General features: G+C 72.0%; 1 protein-coding gene across 1 annotated transcript; it reads right to left on the reverse strand.

Annotated features, from left to right (window-relative positions):
* Window positions 1-2,875: 2,875 nt before the first annotated feature.
* LOC137152445 (uncharacterized) lies at window positions 2,876-15,334 on the reverse strand (the record flags this gene model as incomplete). Its single annotated transcript, XM_067547029.1, has 4 exons — window positions 2,876-2,938; window positions 4,321-4,386; window positions 11,184-11,246; window positions 15,276-15,334. Coding segments are annotated over 4 exons (251 nt in total), but the record flags the coding sequence as incomplete, so codon positions are not given.
* Between the last annotated feature and the right edge of the window lie 1,872 nt (window positions 15,335-17,206).

Genomic DNA, 17,206 nt, shown 5'->3' on the forward strand with positions numbered 1-17,206 from the left:
GTTGGGCTGGGCTGGAGCTCTGCTAGAGCTGGGCTGGGCTGGAGCGTGGCTGGGGCTGGGCTGGGACTGCAGCTGGGTGGAGCGGGGCTGGTCTGCAGCTGGGCTGGAGCTGGGCTGGAGCTGGGCTGGGCTGGAGCGGGGCAGCAGCTGGGCTAGGCTGCAGCTAAACTGGGCTGGAGCGGGGCTGGGCTGGAGCGGGGCTTGGGCTGGGCTGGAGCGAGGTTGGGGCTGGGCTGGAGCTGGGCTGGGTTGGAGCGGGGCTGGAGCTGGGCTGGGCTGGAGCGTGCCTGGGGCTGGGCTGGAGCGGGGTGGGCTGGGCTGGAGCTCTGCTAGAGCTGGGCTGGGCTGGAGCGTGGCTGGGCCTGAGCTGGGGCTGCTACTGGGTGGAGCGGGGCTGGTCTGCAGCTGAGCTGGCGCTGGGCTGGAGCTGGGCTGGGCTGGAGTGGGGCAGGAGCTGGGCTGGGCTGGAGCGTGGCTGGAGTTGTTGTTGGGCTGGAGCTTGGCTCGAGCTTGGCTGGGGCTGTGCTGGGCTGGAGGTGGGCTGGGATGGAGCTGGGCTGTGGCTGGGCTCGAGCTGGGCTGGAGCTAAGCTGGAGCGGGGTTGGAGATGGGCCTGGAGCTAGGCTGGAGCTGGGTTTGAGCTGGCCTGGAGCGGGGCTGGAGCGGGGCTGGGCTGGAGCGGGGCTGGAGCGGGACTGGGCTTCAGCTGGGCTGGGCTGCAGCTAAGCGGGGCTTGAGATGGGCTGGGCTGAAGCGGGGCTGGAGCGGGGCTGGGCTGCAGCTTGGCTGGGCTGCAGCTAAGTGGGGCAGGAGATGGGCTGGGCTGGAGCGGGGCTGGAGCGCGGCTGGGCTGCAGCTGGGCTGGGCTGCAGCTATGCTGGGCTGGAGCGGGGCTGGAAATGGGCTGGGCTGGAACGGGGTTGGAGCTGGGCTGGGCTGGGCTGGGCTGCAGCAAAGCGGGGCTTGAGATGGGCTGGGCTGAAGCGGGGCTGGAGCGGGGCTGGGCTGCAGCTTGGCTGGGCTGCAGCTAAGTGGGGCTGGAGATGGGCTGGGCTGGAGCGGGTCTGGAGCAGGGCTCGGCTGCAGCTGGGCTGGGCTGCAGCTAAGCTGGGCTGGAGCGGGCTGGAGATGGGCTGGACTGGAGCGGGGCTGGAGCGGGGGTTGGGCTGCAGCTGGGCTGGCGCGGGGCTGGGGCTGCGCTGGGCTGCACTGGAGCTGGGCTGGAGTGGGGCTGGGGCTGGGCTGGGCTGGAGCGAGGTTGGGGCTGGGCTGGAGCTGGTCTGGGTTGGAGCGGGGCTGGAACTGGGCTGGGCTGGAGCGTTGCTTGGGCTGGAGCGGGACTGGGCTTCAGCTGGGCTGGGCTGAAGCTAAGCGGGGCTGGAGATGGGCTGGGCTGGAGCGGGGGTGGAGCGGAGCTGGGCTGCAGCATGGCTGGGCTGCAGCTAAGCTGGGATGGAGCGGGGCTGGGGCTGGGCTGGAGCGGGGTGGGCTGGACTGGAGCTCTGCTAGAGCTGGGCTGGGCTGGAGCGTGGCTGGGGCTGGGCTGGGGCTGCAGCTGGGTGGAGCGGGGGTGGTCTGCAGCTGGGCTGGAGCTGGGCTGGTCTGGAACGTGGCTGGAGTTGTGGTTGGGCTGGAGCTGGGCTGGAGCTTGGCTGGGTCTGTGCTGGGCTGGAGCTGGGCTGGGATGGAGCTGGGCTGAGGCTTGGCTGGAGCTGGGCTGGAGCTAAGCTGGAGGGGGTTGGAGCTGGGCCTGGAGCTAGGCTGCAGCTAAGCTGGGCTGGAGCGGGGCTGGAGATGGGCTGGGCTGGAGCGGGGCTGGAGCGGGGTTGGCTGCAGCTGGGCTGGGCTGCAGCTAAGCTTGGCTGGAGCGGGGCTGGTAATGGGCTGGGGAGGAATGGGGCTGGAGCTGGGCTGGGCTGGGGTTGGGCTGCAGCTGGGCTGGACTGGAGCGGGGCTGGAGCGTGGCTGGAGCTGGGCTGGAGCGGGGCTTGGGCTGGGCTGGAGCGAGGATGGGGCTGGGCTGGTGCTGGGCTGGACTGGAGAGGGGATGGTGCGGGGCTTGAGCGGGGCTGGGGCTGGGCTGGGCTGGAGCTTGGCTGGGGCTGGGCTGGAACGGGGTGCGCTGGGCTGGAGCTATGCTAGAGCTGGGCTGGGCTGAGCGTGGCTGGGGCTGGGCTGGGGCTGCAGCTGGGTGTAGCGGGGCTGGGCTGCAGCTGGGCTGCAGCTGGGCTGGGCTGCAGCTAAGCGGGGCTGGAGATGGGCTGGGTTTGGAGTGGGGCTGGAGCGGGTCTAGGCTGCAGCTGGGTTGGGCTGCAGCTAAGCTGGGCTGGAGCGGGGCTGGAAATGGGCTGGGCTGGAACGGGGCTGGAGCTGGGCTGGGCTGGGTCTGGGCTGCGCCTGGGCTGGACTGGAGCGGGGCTGGAGCGTGGCTGGAGCTGGGCTGGAGCGGGGCTTGGGCTGGGCTGTAGCGAGGTTGGGGCTGGGCTGGAGCTGGGCTGGGTTGGGTTGGAGCGGGGGGTGTGGCTGGAGCTGGGCTGCAGCTGGGCTGGGCTGGAGCTGGGCTGGAGCTGGAGCTGGAGCTGGGCTGGAGCTGGAGCTGGAGCTGGGCTGGTGCTGGGCTGTGGCTAGGCTGGAGCTGAGCTGGAGCTGGGCTGCGGCTGGGCTGCACTGGAGCGGGGCTGGAGCATGGCTGGAGTTGGGCTGGAGCGGGGCTGGGGCTGGGCTGGGCTAGATTGGGTCTGGAGCAGGGCTCGGCTGCAGCTGGGCTGGGCTGCAGCTAAGCTGGGCTGGAGCGGGCTGGAGATGGGCTGGGCTGGAGCGGGGCTGGAGCGGTGTTGGGCTGCAGCTGGGCTGGGCTGCAGCTAAGCTGGGCTGGAACGGGGCTGGTGCTGGGCTGGACTGGAGCTGGGCTGGAGCAGGGCTGGGGCTGGGCTGGGCTGGAGCGAGGTTGGGGCTGGGCTGGAGCTGGGCTGGGTTGGAGCGGGGCTGGAACTGGGCTGGGCTGGAGCATTGCTTGGGCTGGAGCGGGGCTGGGCTTGAGCGTAGCTTGGGCTGGAGCGGGACTGGGCTTCAGGTGGGCTGGGCTGCAGCTAAGCGGGGCTGGAGATGGGCTGGGCTGGAGCGGGGCTGGAGCGGAGCTTGGCTGTAGCTGGGCTGGGCTGCAGCTAAGCTGGGCTGGCGCGGGGCTGGGGCGGGGCTGGAGCTACGCTGGCGCGGGGGTGGGCTGGCGCGGGGCAGGAGCTGAGCTGGGGCTGGGGCTGGGGCTGGGCTGGAGATGGGCTGGGCTGGAGCGGGGTGGAGCGGGGCTGGGCTGGGCTGCAGCTAAGCTGGGCTGGAGCGGGGCTGGAGATGGGCTGGGCTGGAGCGGGGCTGGAGCGGGGTTGGCTGCAGCTGGGCTGCGCTGCAGCTAAGCTTGGCTGGAGCGGGGCTGGAAATGGGCTGGGCTGGAACGGGGCTGGAGCGTGGCTGGAGCTGGGCTGGAGCAGGGCTTGGGCTGGGCTGGGCTGGGCTGGAGCGAGGCTGGGGCTGGGCTGGTGCTGGGCTGGACTGGAGCGGGGATGGTGCGGGGCTTGAGCGGGGCTGGGGCTGGGCTGGGCTGGAGCGAGGTTGGGGCTGGGCTGGAACGGGGTGCGCTGGGCTGGAGCTATGCTAGAGCTGGGCTGGGCTGGAGCGTGGCTGGGGCTGGGCTGGGGCTGCATCTGGGTGGAGCGGGGCTGGTCTGCAGCTGGGCTGGAGCTGGGCTGGAGCTGGGCTGGGCTGGAGCGTGCCTGGGACTGGGCTGGAGCGGGGTGTGCTGGGCTGGAGCTCTGCTAGAGCTGGGCTGGGCTGGAGCGTGGCTGGGGCTGGGCTGGGGCTGCAGCTGGGTGGAGCGGGGCTGGGCTGCAGCTGGGCTGCAGCTGGGCTGGGCTGGAGCTAAGCGGGGCTGGAGATGGACTGGGTTTGGAGTGGGGCTGGAGCGGGTCTAGGCTGCAGCTGGGTTGGGCAGCAGCTAAGCTGGGCTGGAGCGGGGCTGGAAATGGGCTGGGCTGGAACGGGGCTGGAGCTGGGCTGGGCTGGGGCTGGGCTGCGCCTGGGCTGGACTGGAGCGGGGCTGGAGCGTGGCTGGAGCTGGGCTGGAGCGGGGCTTGGGCTGGGCTGTAGCGAGGTTGGGGCTGGGCTGGAGCTGGGCTGCGTTGGGTTGGAGCGGGGGTGTGGCTGGAGCTGGGCTGCAGCTGGGCTGGGCTGGAGCTGGGCTGGAGCTGGAGCTGGAGATGGGCTGGTGCTGGGCTGTGGCTAGGCTGGAGCTGAGCTGGAGCTGGGCTGCGGCGGGGCGGCACTGGCGCGGGGCTGGAGCGTGGCTGGAGTTGGGCTGGAGCGGGGCTGGGGCTGGGCTGGGCTGGAGCGGGTCTGGAGCAGGGCTCGGCTGCAGCTGGGCTGGGCTGCAGCTGTGCTGGGCTGGAGCGTAGCTTGGGCTGGAGCGGGACTGGGCTTCAGCTGGGCTGGGCTGCAGCTAAGCGGGGCTGGAGATGGGCTGGGCTGGAGCGGGGCTGGAGCGGAGCTTGGCTGCAGCTGGGCTGGGCTGCAGCTAAGCTGGGCTGGAGCGGGGCTGGGGCCTGGCTGGAGCTAAGCTGGAGCGGGGCTGGGCTGCAGCGGGGCAGGAGCTGAGCTGGGGCTGGGGCTGGGGCTGGGCTGGAGATGGGCTGGGCTGGAGTGGGGTGGCGCGGGGCTTGGCGGCAGCTGGGCTTGGCTGCAGCTAAGCTGGGCTGGAGCGGGGCTGGAGATGGGCTGGGCTGGAGCAGGGCTGGAGCGGGGTTGGCTGCAGCTGGGCTGCGCTGCAGCTAAGCTTGGCTGGAGCGGGGCTGGAAATGGGCTGGGCTGGAACGGGGCTGGAGCTGGGCTGGGCTGGGGTTGGGCTGCGGCTGGGCTGGACTGGAGCGGGGCTGGAGCGTGGCTGGAGCTGGTCTGGAGCAGGGCTTGGGCTGGGCTGGGCTGGAGCGAGGCTGGGGCTGGGCTGGTGCTGGGCTGGACTGGAGCGGGGATGGTGCGGGGCTTGAGCGGGGCTGGGGCGGGGCTGGGCTCGAACTAGGTTGGGGCTGGGCTGGGTTGGAGCGGGGCTGCGGCTGGGCTGGGCTGGAGCGTGCCTGGGGCTGGGCTGGAACGGGGTGCGCTGGGCTGGAGCTATGCTATAGCTCGGATGGGCTGGAGTGTGGCTGGGGCTGGGCTGGGGCTGCAGCTGGGTGGAGCGGGGCTGGTCTGCAGCTGGGCTGCAGCTGGGCTGGGCTGGAGCGTGGCTGGCGCTGGGCTGCAGCTGGTCTGGGCTGCAGCTAAGCGGGGCTAGAGATGGGCTGGGTTTGGAGTGGGGCTGGAGCGGGGCTAGGCTGCAGCTGGGCTGGGCTGCAGCTAAGCTGGGCTGGAGCGGGGCTGGAAATGGGCTGGGCTGGAACGGGGCCGGAGCTGGGCTGGGCTGGAGCTGGGACTGGGGCTGGAGCTGGGGCTGGGGCTGGGCTGGGCTGGAGATGGGCTGGGCTGGAGCGGGGCTGCAGCGGGGCTGGGCTGCAACTGGGCTGCAGCTAAGCTGGGCTGGAACGGGGCTGGAGCTGGGCTGGGGCTGGGCTGCGGCTGGGCTGGACTGGAGCGGGGCTGGAGCGTGGCTGGAGCGGGGCTGGGGCTGGGCTGGGCTGAAGCGAGGTTGGGGCTGGGCTGGAGCTGGGCTGGGCTGGAGCGTGGCTGGGGCTGGGCTGGGGCAGGTTGGGCTGGGCTGGAGCTCTGCTAGAGCTGGGCTGGGCTGGAGCGTGGCTGGGGCTGGGCTGGGACTGCAGCTGGGTGGAGCGGGGCTGGTCTGCAGCTGGGCTGGAGCTGGGCTGGAGCTGGGCTGGGCTGGAGCGGGGCAGCAGCTGGGCTAGGCTGCAGCTAAACTGGGCTGGAGCGGGGCTGGAGCTGGGCTGGGCTGGAGCGGGGCTTGGGCTGGGCTGGAGCGAGGTTGGGGCTGGGCTGGAGCTGGGCTGGGTTGGAGCGGGGCTGGAGCTGGGCTGGGCTGGAGCGTGCCTGGGGCTGGGCTGGAGTGGGGTGGGCTGGGCTGGAGCTGGGCTGGGCTGGAGTGGGGCAGGAGCTGGGCTGGGCTGGAGCGTGGCTGGAGTTGTTGTTGGGCTGGAGCTGGGCTCGAGCTTGGCTGGGGGTGTGCTGGGCTGGCGGTGGGCTGGGATGGAGCTGGGCTGAGGCTGGGATCGAGCTGGGCTGGAGCTAAGCTGGAGCGGGGTTGGAGCTGGGCCTGGAGCTAGGCTGGAGCTGGGTTTGAGCTGGCCTGGAGCGGGGCTGGGCTGGAGCGCGGCTGGAGCGGGACTGGGCTTCAGCTGGGCTGGGCTGCAGCTAAGCGGGGCTTGAGATGGGCTGGGCTGAAGCGGGGCTGGAGCGGGGCTGGGCTGCAGCTTGGCTGGGCTGCAGCTAAGTGGGGCTGGAGATGGGCTGGGCTGGAGCGGGTCTGGAGCAGGGCTCGGCTGCAGCTGGGCTGGGCTGCAGCTAAGCTGGGCTGGAGCGGGCTGGAGATGGGCTGGACTGGAGCGGGGCTGGAGCGGGGTTGGGCTGCAGCTGGGCTGGAGCGGGGCTGGGGCTGCGCTGGGCTGCACTGGAGCTGGGCTGGAGCGGGGCTGGGGCTGGGCTGGAGCGAGGTTGGGGCTGGGCTGGAGCTGGGCTGGGTTGGAGCGGGGCTGGAACTGGGCTGGGCTGGAGCGTTGCTTGGGCTGGAGCGGGGCTGGGCTGGAGCGTAGCTTGGGCTGGAGCGGGACTGGGCTTCAGCTGGGCTGGGCTGCAGCTAAGCGGGGCTGGAGATGGGCTGGGCTGGAGCGGGGCTGGAGCGGAGCTGGGCTGCAGCATGGCTGGGCTGCAGCTAAGCTGGGATGGAGCGGGGCTGGGGTTGGGCTGGAGCGGGGTGGGCTGGACTGGAGCTCTGCTAGAGCTGGGCTGGGCTGGAGCATGGCTGGGGCTGGGCTGGGGCTGCAGCTGGGTGGAGCGGGGGTGGTCTGCAGCTGGGCTGGAGCTGGGCTGGTCTGGAGCGGGGCACGAGCTGGGCTGGGCTGGAACGTGGCTGGAGTTGTGGTTGGGCTGGAGCTGGGCTGGAGCTTAGCTGGGTCTGTGCTGGGATGGAGCTGGGCTGGGATGGAGCTGGGCTGAGGCTTGGCTGGAGCTGGGCTGGAGCAAAGCTGGAGGGGTTGGAGCTGGGCCTGGAGCTAGGCTGGAGCTGGGTTTGAGCTGGGCTGGAGCGGGGCTGGAGCGGGGCTGGGCTGGAGCGGGGCAGGAGCTGGGCTGGGGCTGGGGCTGGGCTGGAGATGGGCTGGGCTGGAGTGGGGTGGAGCGGGGCTGGGCTGCAGCTGGGCTGGGCTGCAGCTAAGCTGGGCTGGAGCGGGGCTGGAGATGGGCTGGGCTGGAGCGGGGCTGGAGCGGGGTTGGCTGCAGCTGGGCTGGGCTGCAGCTAAGCTTGTCTGGAGCGGGGCTGGTAATGGGCTGGGGAGGAATGGGGCTGGAGCTGGGCTGCGGCTGGGGTTGGGCTGCGGCTGGGCTGGACTGGAGCGGGGCTGGAGCGTGGCTGGAGCTGGGCTGGAGCGGGGCTTGGGCTGGGCTGGAGCGAGGATGGGGCTGGGCTGGTGCTGGGCTGGACTGGAGAGGGGATGGTGCGGGGCTTGAGCGGGGCTGGGGCTGGGCTGGGCTGGAGCTTGGCTGGGGCTGGGCTGGAACGGGGTGCGCTGGGCTGGAGCTATGCTAGAGCTGGGCTGGGCTGGAGCGTGGCTGGGGCTTGGCTGGGGCTGCAGCTGGGTGGAGCGGGGCTGGGCTGCAGCTGGGCTGGACTGGAGCGGGGCTGGAGCGTGGCTGGAGCTGGGCTGGAGCGGGGCTTGGGCTGGGCTGGAGCGAGGATGGGGCTGGGCTGGTGCTGGGCTGGACTGGAGAGGGGATGGTGCGGGGCTTGAGCGGGGCTGGGGCTGGGCTGGGCTGGAGCTTGGCTGGGGCTGGGCTGGAATGGGGTGCGCTGGGCTGGAGCTATGCTAGAGCTGGGCTGGGCTGGAGCGTGGCTGGGGCTGGGCTGGGGCTGCAGCTGGGTGGAGCGGGGCTGGGCTGCAGCTGGGCTGCAGCTGGGCTGGGCTGGAGCGGGGCTGGAACTGGGCTGGGCTGGAGCGTTGCTTGGGCTGGAGCGGGGCTGGGCTGGAGCGTAGCTTGGGCTGGAGCGGGACTGGGCTTCAGCTGGGCTGGGCTGCAGCTAAGCGGGGCTGGAGATGGGCTGGGCTGGAGCGGGGCTGGAGCGGAGCTGGGCTGCAGCATGGCTGGGCTGCAGCTAAGCTGGGATGGAGCGGGGCTGGGGTTGGGCTGGAGCGGGGTGGGCTGGACTGGAGCTCTGCTAGAGCTGGGCTGGGCTGGAGCATGGCTGGGGCTGGGCTGGGGCTGCAGCTGGGTGGAGCGGGGGTGGTCTGCAGCTGGGCTGGAGCTGGGCTGGTCTGGAGCGGGGCACGAGCTGGGCTGGGCTGGAACGTGGCTGGAGTTGTGGTTGGGCTGGAGCTGGGCTGGAGCTTAGCTGGGTCTGTGCTGGGCTGGAGCTGGGCTGGGATGGAGCTGGGCTGAGGCTTGGCTGGAGCTGGGCTGGAGCAAAGCTGGAGGGGGTTGGAGCTGGGCCTGGAGCTAGGCTGGAGCTGGGTTTGAGCTGGGCTGGAGCGGGGCTGGAGCGGGGCTGGGCTGGAGCGGGGCAGGAGCTGGGCTGGGGCTGGGGCTGGGCTGGAGATGGGCTGGGCTGGAGTGGGGTGGAGCGGGGCTGGGCTGCAGCTGGGCTGGGCTGCAGCTAAGCTGGGCTGGAGCGGGGCTGGAGATGGGCTGGGCTGGAGCTTGGCTGGGGCTGGGCTGGAACGGGGTGCGCTGGGCTGGAGCTATGCTAGAGCTGGGCTGGGCTGGAGCGTGGCTGGGGCTTGGCTGGGGCTGCAGCTGGGTGGAGCGGGCTGGGCTGCAGGTGGGCTGGACTGGAGCGGGGCTGGAGCGTGGCTGGAGCTGGGGTGGAGCGGGGCTTGGGCTGGGCTGGAGCGAGGATGGGGCTGGGCTGGTGCTGGGCTGGACTGGAGAGGGGATGGTGCGGGGCTTGAGCGGGGCTGGGGCTGGGCTGGGCTGGAGCTTGGCTGGGGCTGGGCTGGAACGGGGTGCGCTGGGCTGGAGCTATGCTAGAGCTGGGCTGGGCTGGAGCGTGGCTGGGGCTGGGCTGGGGCTGCAGCTGGGTGGAGCAGGGCTGGGCTGCAGCTGGGCTGCAGCTGGGCTGGGCTGGAGCTAAGCGGGGCTGGAGATGGGCTGGGTTTGGAGTGGGGCTGGAGCTTGGTCTAGGCTGCAGCTGGGTTGGGCAGCAGCTAAGCTGGGCTGGAGCGGGGCTGGAAATGGGCTGGGCTGGAACGGGGCTGGAGCTGGGCTGGGCTGCAGCTTGGCTGGGCTGCAGCTAAGTGGGGCAGGAGATGGGCTGGGCTGGAGCGGGGCTGGAGCTGCGGCTGGGCTGCAGCTGGGCTGGGCTGCAGCTATGCTGGGCTGGAGCGGGGCTGGAAATGGGCTGGGCTGGAACGGGGTTGGAGCTGGGCTGGGCTGGGCTGGGCTGGAGCTGGGCTGGGTTGGAGCGGGGCTGGAACTGGGCTGGGCTGGAGCGTTGCTTGGGCTGGAGCGGGACTGGGCTTCAGCTGGGCTGGGCTGAAGCTAAGCGGGGCTGGAGATGGGCTGGGCTGGAGCGGGGTGGAGCGGAGCTGGGCTGCAGCATGGCTGGGCTGCAGCTAAGCTGGGATGGAGCGGGGCTGGGGCTGGGCTGGAGCGGGGTGGGCTGGACTGGAGCTCTGCTAGAGCTGGGCTGGGCTGGAGCGTGGCTGGGGCTGGGCTGGGGCTGCAGCTGGGTGGAGCGGGGGTGGTCTGCAGCTGGGCTGGAGCTGGGCTGGTCTGGAACGTGGCTGGAGTTGTGGTTGGGCTGGAGCTGGGCTGGAGCTTGGCTGGGTCTGTGCTGGGCTGGAGCTGGGCTGGGATGGAGCTGGGCTGAGGCTTGGCTGGAGCTGGGCTGGAGCTAAGCTGGAGGGGTTGGAGCTGGGCCTGGAGCTAGGCTGCAGCTAAGCTGGGCTGGAGCGGGGCTGGAGATGGGCTGGGCTGGAGCGGGGCTGGAGCGGGTTGGCTGCAGCTGGGCTGGGCTGCAGCTAAGCTTGGCTGGAGCGGGGCTGGTAATGGGCTGGGGAGGAATGGGGCTGGAGCTGGGCTGGGCTGGGGTTGGGCTGCGGCTGGGCTGGACTGGAGCGGGGCTGGAGCGTGGCTGGAGCTGGGCTGGAGCGGGGCTTGGGCTGGGCTGGAGCGAGGATGGGGCTGGGCTGGTGCTGGGCTGGACTGAGAGGGGATGGTGCGGGGCTTGAGCGGGGCTGGGGCTGGGCTGGGCTGGAGCTTGGCTGGGGCTGGGCTGGAACGGGGTGCGCTGGGCTGGGCTATGCTAGAGCTGGGCTGGGCTGAGCGTGGCTGGGGCTGGGCTGGGGCTGCAGCTGGGTGTAGCGGGGCTGGGCTGCAGCTGGGCTGCAGCTGGGCTGGGCTGCAGCTAAGCGGGGCTGGAGATGGGCTGGGTTTGGAGTGGGGCTGGAGCGGGTCTAGGCTGCAGCTGGGTTGGGCTGCAGCTAAGCTGGGCTGGAGCGGGGCTGGAAATGGGCTGGGCTGGAACGGGGCTGGAGCTGGGCTGGGCTGGGTCTGGGCTGCGCCTGGGCTGGACTGGAGCGGGGCTGGAGCGTGGCTGGAGCTGGGCTGGAGCGGGGCTTGGGCTGGGCTGTAGCGAGGTTGGGGCTGGGCTGGAGCGGGGCTGGGTTGGGTTGGAGCGGGGGTGTGGCTGGAGCTGGGCTGCAGCTGGGCTGGGCTGGAGCTGGGCTGGAGCTGGAACTGGAGCTGGGCTGGAGCTGGAGCTGGAGCTGGGCTGGTGCTGGGCTGTGGCTAGGCTGGAGCTGAGCTGGAGCTGGGCTGCGGCTGGGCTGCACTGGAGCGGGGCTGGAGCATGGCTGGAGTTGGGCTGGAGCGGGGCTGGGGCTGGGCTGGGCTAGATTGGGTCTGGAGCAGGGCTCGGCTGCAGCTGGGCTGGGCTGCAGCTAAGCTGGGCTGGAGCGGGCTGGAGATGGGCTGGGCTGGAGCGGGGCTGGAGCGGTGTTGGGCTGCAGCTGGGCTGGGCTGCAGCTAAGCTGGGCTGGAACGGGGCTGGTGCTGGGCTGGACTGGAGCTGGGCTGGAGCAGGGCTGGGGCTGGGCTGGGCTGGAGCGAGGTTGGGGCTGGGCTGGAGCTGGGCTGGGTTGGAGCGGGGCTGGAACTGGGCTGGGCTGGAGCATTGCTTGGGCTGGAGCGGGGCTGGGCTGGAGCGTAGCTTGGGCTGGAGCGGGACTGGGCTTCAGCTGGGCTGGGCTGCAGCTAAGCGGGGCTGGAGATGGGCTGGGCTGGAGCGGGGCTGGAGCGGAGCTTGGCTGTAGCTGGGCTGGGCTGCAGCTAAGCTGGGCTGGAGCGGGGCTGGGGCCTGGCTGGAGCTAAGCTGGAGTGGGGCTGGGCTGGAGCGGGGCAGGAGCTGAGCTGGGGCTGGGGCTGGGGCTGGGCTGGAGATGGGCTGGGCTGGAGCGGGGTGGAGCTGGGGCTGGGCTGGGCTGCAGCTAAGCTGGGCTGGAGCGGGGCTGGAGATGGGCTGGGCTGGAGCGGGGCTGGAGCGGGGTTGGCTGCAGCTGGGCTGCGCTGCAGCTAAGCTTGGCTGGAGCGGGGCTGGAAATGGGCTGGGCTGGAACGGGGCTGGAGCGTGGCTGGAGCTGGGCTGGAGCAGGGCTTGGGCTGGGCTGGGCTGGGCTGGAGCGAGGCTGGGGCTGGGCTGGTGCTGGGCTGGACTGGAGCGGGGATGGTGCGGGGCTTGAGCGGGGCTGGGGCTGGGCTGGGCTGGAGCGAGGTTGGGGCTGGGCTGGAACGGGGTGCGCTGGGCTGGGGCTATGCTAGAGCTGGGCTGGGCTGGAGCGTGGCTGGGGCTGGGCTGGGGCTGCATCTGGGTGGAGCGGGGCTGGTCTGCAGCTGGGCTGGAGCTGGGCTGGAGCTGGGCTGGGCTGGAGCGTGCCTGGGACTGGGCTGGAGCGGGGTGTGCTGGGCTGGAGCTCTGCTAGAGCTGGGCTGGGCTGGAGCGTGGCTGGGGCTGGGCTGGGGCTGCAGCTGGGTGGTGCGGGGCTGGGCTGCAGCTGGGCTGCAGCTGGGCTGGGCTGGAGCTAAGCGGGGCTGGAGATGGACTGGGTTTGGAGTGGGGCTGGAGCGGGTCTAGGCTGCAGCTGGGTTGGGCAGCAGCTAAGCTGGGCTGGAGCGGGGCTGGAAATGGGCTGGGCTGGAACGGGGCTGGAGCTGGGCTGGGCTGGGGCTGGGCTGCGCCTGGGCTGGACTGGAGCGGGGCTGGAGCGTGGCTGGAGCTGGGCTGGAGCGGGGCTTGGGCTGGGCTGTAGCGTGGTTGGGGCTGGGCTGGAGCTGGGCTGGGTTGGGTTGGAGCGGGGGTGTGGCTGGAGCTGGGCTGCAGCTGGGCTGGGCTGGAGCTGGGCTGGAGCTGGAGCTGGAGATGGGCTGGTGCTGGGCTGTGGCTAGGCTGGAGCTGAGCTGGAGCTGGGCTGCGGCTGGGCTGCACTGGAGCGGGGCTGGAGCGTGGCTGGAGTTGGGCTGGAGCGGGGCTGGGGCTGGGCTGGGCTGGAGCGGGTCTGGAGCAGGGCTCGGCTGCAGCTGGGCTGGGCTGCAGCTAAGCTGGGCTGGAGCGTAGCTTGGGCTGGAGCGGGACTGGGCTTCAGCTGGGCTGGGCTGCAGCTAAGCGGGGCTGGAGATGGGCTGGGCTGGCGCGGGGCTGGAGCGGAGCTGGGCTGCAGCTGGGCTGGGCTGCAGCTAAGCTGGGCTGGAGCGGGGCTGGGGCCTGGCTTGCGGTCTGGTGGTGGGGGGCTGGGCTGCAGCGGGGCAGGAGCTGATCTGGGGCTGGGGCTGGGGCTGGGCTGGAGATGGGCTGGGCTGGAGTGGGGTGGAGCGGGGCTGGGCTGCAGCTGGGCTTGGCTGCAGCTAAGCTGGGCTGGAGCGGGGCTGGAGATGGGCTGGGCTGGAGCAGGGCTGGGAGCGGGGTTGGCTGCAGCTGGGCTGCGGTGCAGCTAAGCTTGGCTGGAGCGGGGCTGGAAATGGGCTGGGCTGGACCGGGGCTGGAGCTGGGCTGGGCTGGGGTTGGGCTGCGGCTGGGCTGGACTGGAGCGGGGCTGGAGCGTGGCTGGAGCTGGTCTGGAGCAGGGCTTGGGCTGGGCTGGGCTGGAGCGAGGCTGGGGGTGGGCTGGTGCGGGGCTGGACGGGTGGGGGGTTGGTGCGGGGCTTGAGCGGGGCGGGGGCTGGGCTGGGCTCGAACTAGGTTGGGGCTGGGCTGGGTTGGAGCAGGGCTGCGGCTGGGCTGGGCTGGAGCGTGCCTGGGGCTGGGCTGGAACGGGGTGCGCTGGGCTGGAGCTATGCTATAGCTCGGATGGGCTGGAGTGTGGCTGGGGCTGGGCTGGGGCTGCAGCTGGGTGGAGCGGGGTCTGCAGCTGGGCTGCAGCTGGGCTGGAGCTGGGCTGGGCTGGAGCGTGGCTGGAGCTGGGCTGCAGCTGGTCTGGGCTGCAGCTAAGCGGGGCTGGAGATGGGCTGGGTTTGGAGTGGGCTGGAGCGGGGCTAGGCTGCAGCTGGGCTGGGCTGCAGCTAAGCTGGGCTGGAGCGGGGCTGGAAATGGGCTGGGCTGGAACGGGGCCGGAGCTGGGCTGGGCTGGAGCTGGGACTGGGGCTGGAGCTGGGGCTGGGGCTGGGCTGGGCTGGAGATGGGCTGGGCTGGAGCGGGGCTGCAGCTGGGCTGGGCTGCAACTGGGCTGCAGCTAAGCTGGGATGGAACGGGGCTGGAGCTGGGCTGGGGCTGGGCTGCGGCTGGGCTGGACTGGAGCGGGGCTGGAGCGTGGCTGGAGCGGGGCTGGGGCTGGGCTGGGCTGAAGCGAGGTTGGGGCTGGGCTGGAGCTGGGCTGGGCTGGAGCGTGGCTGGGGCTGGGCTGGGGCAGGTTGGGCTGGGCTGGAGCTCTGCTAGAGCTGGGCTGGGCTGGAGCGTGGCTGGGGCTGGGCTGGGACTGCAGCTGGGTGGAGCGGGGCTGGTCTGCAGCTGGGCTGGAGCTGGGCTGGAGCTGGGCTGGGCTGGAGCGGGGCAGCAGCTGGGCTAGGCTGCAGCTAAACTGGGCTGGAGCGGGGCTGGAGCTGGGCTGGGCTGGAGCGGGGCTTGGGCTGGGCTGGAGCGAGGTGGGGGCTGGGCTGGAGCTGGGCTGGGTTGGAGCGGGGCTGGAGCTGGGCTGGGCTGGAGCGTGCCTGGGGCTGGGCTGGGTGGGGTGGGCTGGGCTGGAGCTGGGCTGGGCTGGAGTGGGGCAGGAGCTGGGCTGGGCTGGAGCGTGGCTGGAGTTGTTGTTGGGCTGGAGCTGGGCTCGAGCTTGGCTGGGGCTGTGCTGGGCTGGAGGTGGGCTGGGATGGAGCTTGGCTCATGCTGGGATCGAGCTGGGCTGGAGCTAAGCTGGAGTGGAGCTGGGCCTGGAGCTAGGCTGGAGCTGGGTTTGAGCTGGCTGGAGCGGGGCTGGGCTGGAGCGGGGCTGGAGCGGGACTGGGCTTCAGCTGGGCTGGGCTGCAGAACGGGGCTGGAGATGGGCTGGGCTGAAGCGGCACTGGAGCGGGGCTGGGCTGCAGCTTGGCTGGGCTGCAGCTAAGTGGGGCTGGAGATGGGCTGGGCTGGAGCGGGTCTGGAGCAGGGCTCGGCTGCAGCTGGGCTGGGCTGCAGCTAAGCTGGGCTGGAGCGGGCTGGAGATGGGCTGGGCTGGAGCGGGGCTGGAGCGGGGTTGGGCTGCAGCTGGGCTGGAGCGGGGCTGTGGCTGCGCTCGGGCTGGAGCTGGCTGGAGCGGGGCAGGGGCTGGGTGGAGCTGGGCTGGGCTGGAGCTGGGCTGGAGCAGGGCTGGGGGCTGGGCTGGTTGCTTGGGCTGGAGCGGGGCTGGGCTGGAGCGGCTGGGCTGGAGCGGGACTGGCTTCAGCTGGGCTTGGAGCTGGAGATGGGCTGGGCTGGAACTGGGCTGGAGCTGGGCTGCAGCATGGCTGGGCTGCAGCCAAGCTGGGCTGGAGCGGGGCTGGGGCTGGGCTGGAGCGGGGTGGGCTGGACTGGAGCTCTGCTAGAGCTGGGCTGGGCTGGAGCATGGCTGGGGCTGGGCTGGGGCTGCAGCTGGGTGGAGCGGGGGTGGTCTGCAGCTGGGCTGGAGCTGGGCTGGTCTGGAGCGGGGCACGAGCTGGGCTGGGCTGGAACGTGGCTGGAGTTGTGGTTGGGCTGGAGCTGGGCTGGAGCTTGGCTGGGTCTGTGCTGGGCTGGAGCTGGGCTGGGATGGAGCTGGGCTGAGGCTTGGCTGGAGCTGGGCTGGAGCTAAGCTGGAGGGGTTGGAGCTGGGCCTGGAGCTAGGCTGGAGCTGGGTTTGAGCTGGGCTGGAGCGGGGCTGGAGCGGGGCTGGGCTGGAGCGGGGCAGGAGCTGGGCTGGGGTTGGGGCTGGGCTGGAGATGGGCTGGGCTGGAGTGGGGTGGAGCGGGGGCTGGGCTGCAGCTGGGCTGGGCTGCAGCTAAGCTGGGCTGGAGCGGGGGCTGGAGATGGGCTGGGCTGGAGCGAGGCTGGAGCGGGGTTGGCTGCAGCTGGGCTGGGCTGCAGCTAAGCTTGTCTGGAGCGGGGCTGGTAATGGGCTGGGGAGGAATGGGGCTGGAGCTGGGCTGGGCTGGGGTTGGGCTGCGGCTGGGCTGGACTGGAGCGGGGCTGGAGCGTGGCTGGAGCTGGGCTGGAGCGGGGCTTGGGCTGGGCTGGAGCGAGGATGGGGCTGGGCTGGTGCTGGGCTGGACTGGAGAGGGGATGGTGCGGGGCTTGAGCGGGGCTGGGGCTGGGCTGGGCTGGAGCTTGGCTGGGGCTGGGCTGGAACGGGGTGCGCTGGGCTGGAGCTATGCTAGAGCTGGGCTGGGCTGGAGCGTGGCTGGGGCTGGGCTGGGGCTGCAGCTGGGTGGAGCGGGGCTGGGCTGCAGCTGGGCTGCAGCTGGGCTGGGCTGGAGCTGGAGCGGGGCTGGAGATGGGCTGGGTTTGGAGTGGGGCTGGAGCGGGTCTGGGTTGCAGCTGGGTTGGGCTGCAGCTAAGCTGGGCTGGAGCGGGGCTGGAAATGGGCTGGGCTGGAACGGGGCTGGAGCTGGGCTGGGCTGGGGCTGGGCTGGCTGGGCTGGACTGGAGCGGGGCTGGAGCGGGGCTGGAGCTGGGGGCTGGAGCTGGGCGGGGCTTGGGCTGGGCTGGGCGAGGTTGGGGCTGGGCTGGAGCTGGGCTGGGTTGGGTTGGAGCCGGGGTGTGGCTGGAGCTGGGCTGCAGCTGGGCTGGGCTGGAGCTGGGCTGGAGCTGGAGCTGGAGCTGGGCTGGTGCTGGGCTGTGGCTAGGCTGGAGCTGAGCTGGAGCTGGGCTGCGGCTGGGCTGCACTGGAGCTAAGGGGCTGGAGCGTGGCTGGAGTTGGGCTGGAGCGGGGCTGGGGCTGGGCTGGGCTGGAGCGGGTCTGGAGCAGGGCTCGGCTGCAGCTGGGCTGGGCTGCAGTTAAGCTGGGCTGGAGCGGGCTGGAGATGGGCTGGGCTGGAGCGGGGCTGGAGCGGTGTTGGGCTGCAGCTGGGCTGGGCTGCAGCTAAGCTGGGCTGGAACGGGGCTGGTGCTGGGCTGGACTGGAGCTGGGCTGGAACAGGGCTGGGGCTGGGCTGGGCTGGAGCGAGGTTGGGGCTGGGCTGGAGCTGGGCTGGGTTGGAGCGGGGCTGGAACTGGGCTGGGCTGGAGCATTGCTTGGGCTGGAGCGGGGGTGGGCTGGAGCGTAGCTTGGGCTGGAGCGGGCGTGGGCTTCAGCTGGGCTGGGCTGCATCTAAGCGGGGCTGGAGATGGGCTGGGCTGGAGCGGGGCTGGAGCGGAGCTTGGCTGCAGCTGGGCTGGGCTGCAGCTAAGCTGGGCTGGAGCGGGGCTGGGGCCTGGCTGGAGCTAAGCTGGAGCGGGGCTGGGCTGGAGCGGGGCAGGAGCTGAGCTGGGGCTGGGGCTGGGGCTGGGCTGGAGATGGGCTGGGCTGGTGCGGGGTGGAGCGTGGCTGGGCTGCAGCTTGGCTGGGCTGCAGCTAAGCTGGGCTGGAGCGGGGCTGGAGATGGGCTGGGC

Source organism: Emydura macquarii, unplaced genomic scaffold, assembly GCF_026122565.2.
Source record: "Emydura macquarii macquarii isolate MOO-44397 ecotype Brisbane River unplaced genomic scaffold, CSIRO-AGI_Emac_v2 contig_1227, whole genome shotgun sequence".
NCBI classification, from domain to species: domain Eukaryota; kingdom Metazoa; phylum Chordata; order Testudines; family Chelidae; genus Emydura; species Emydura macquarii.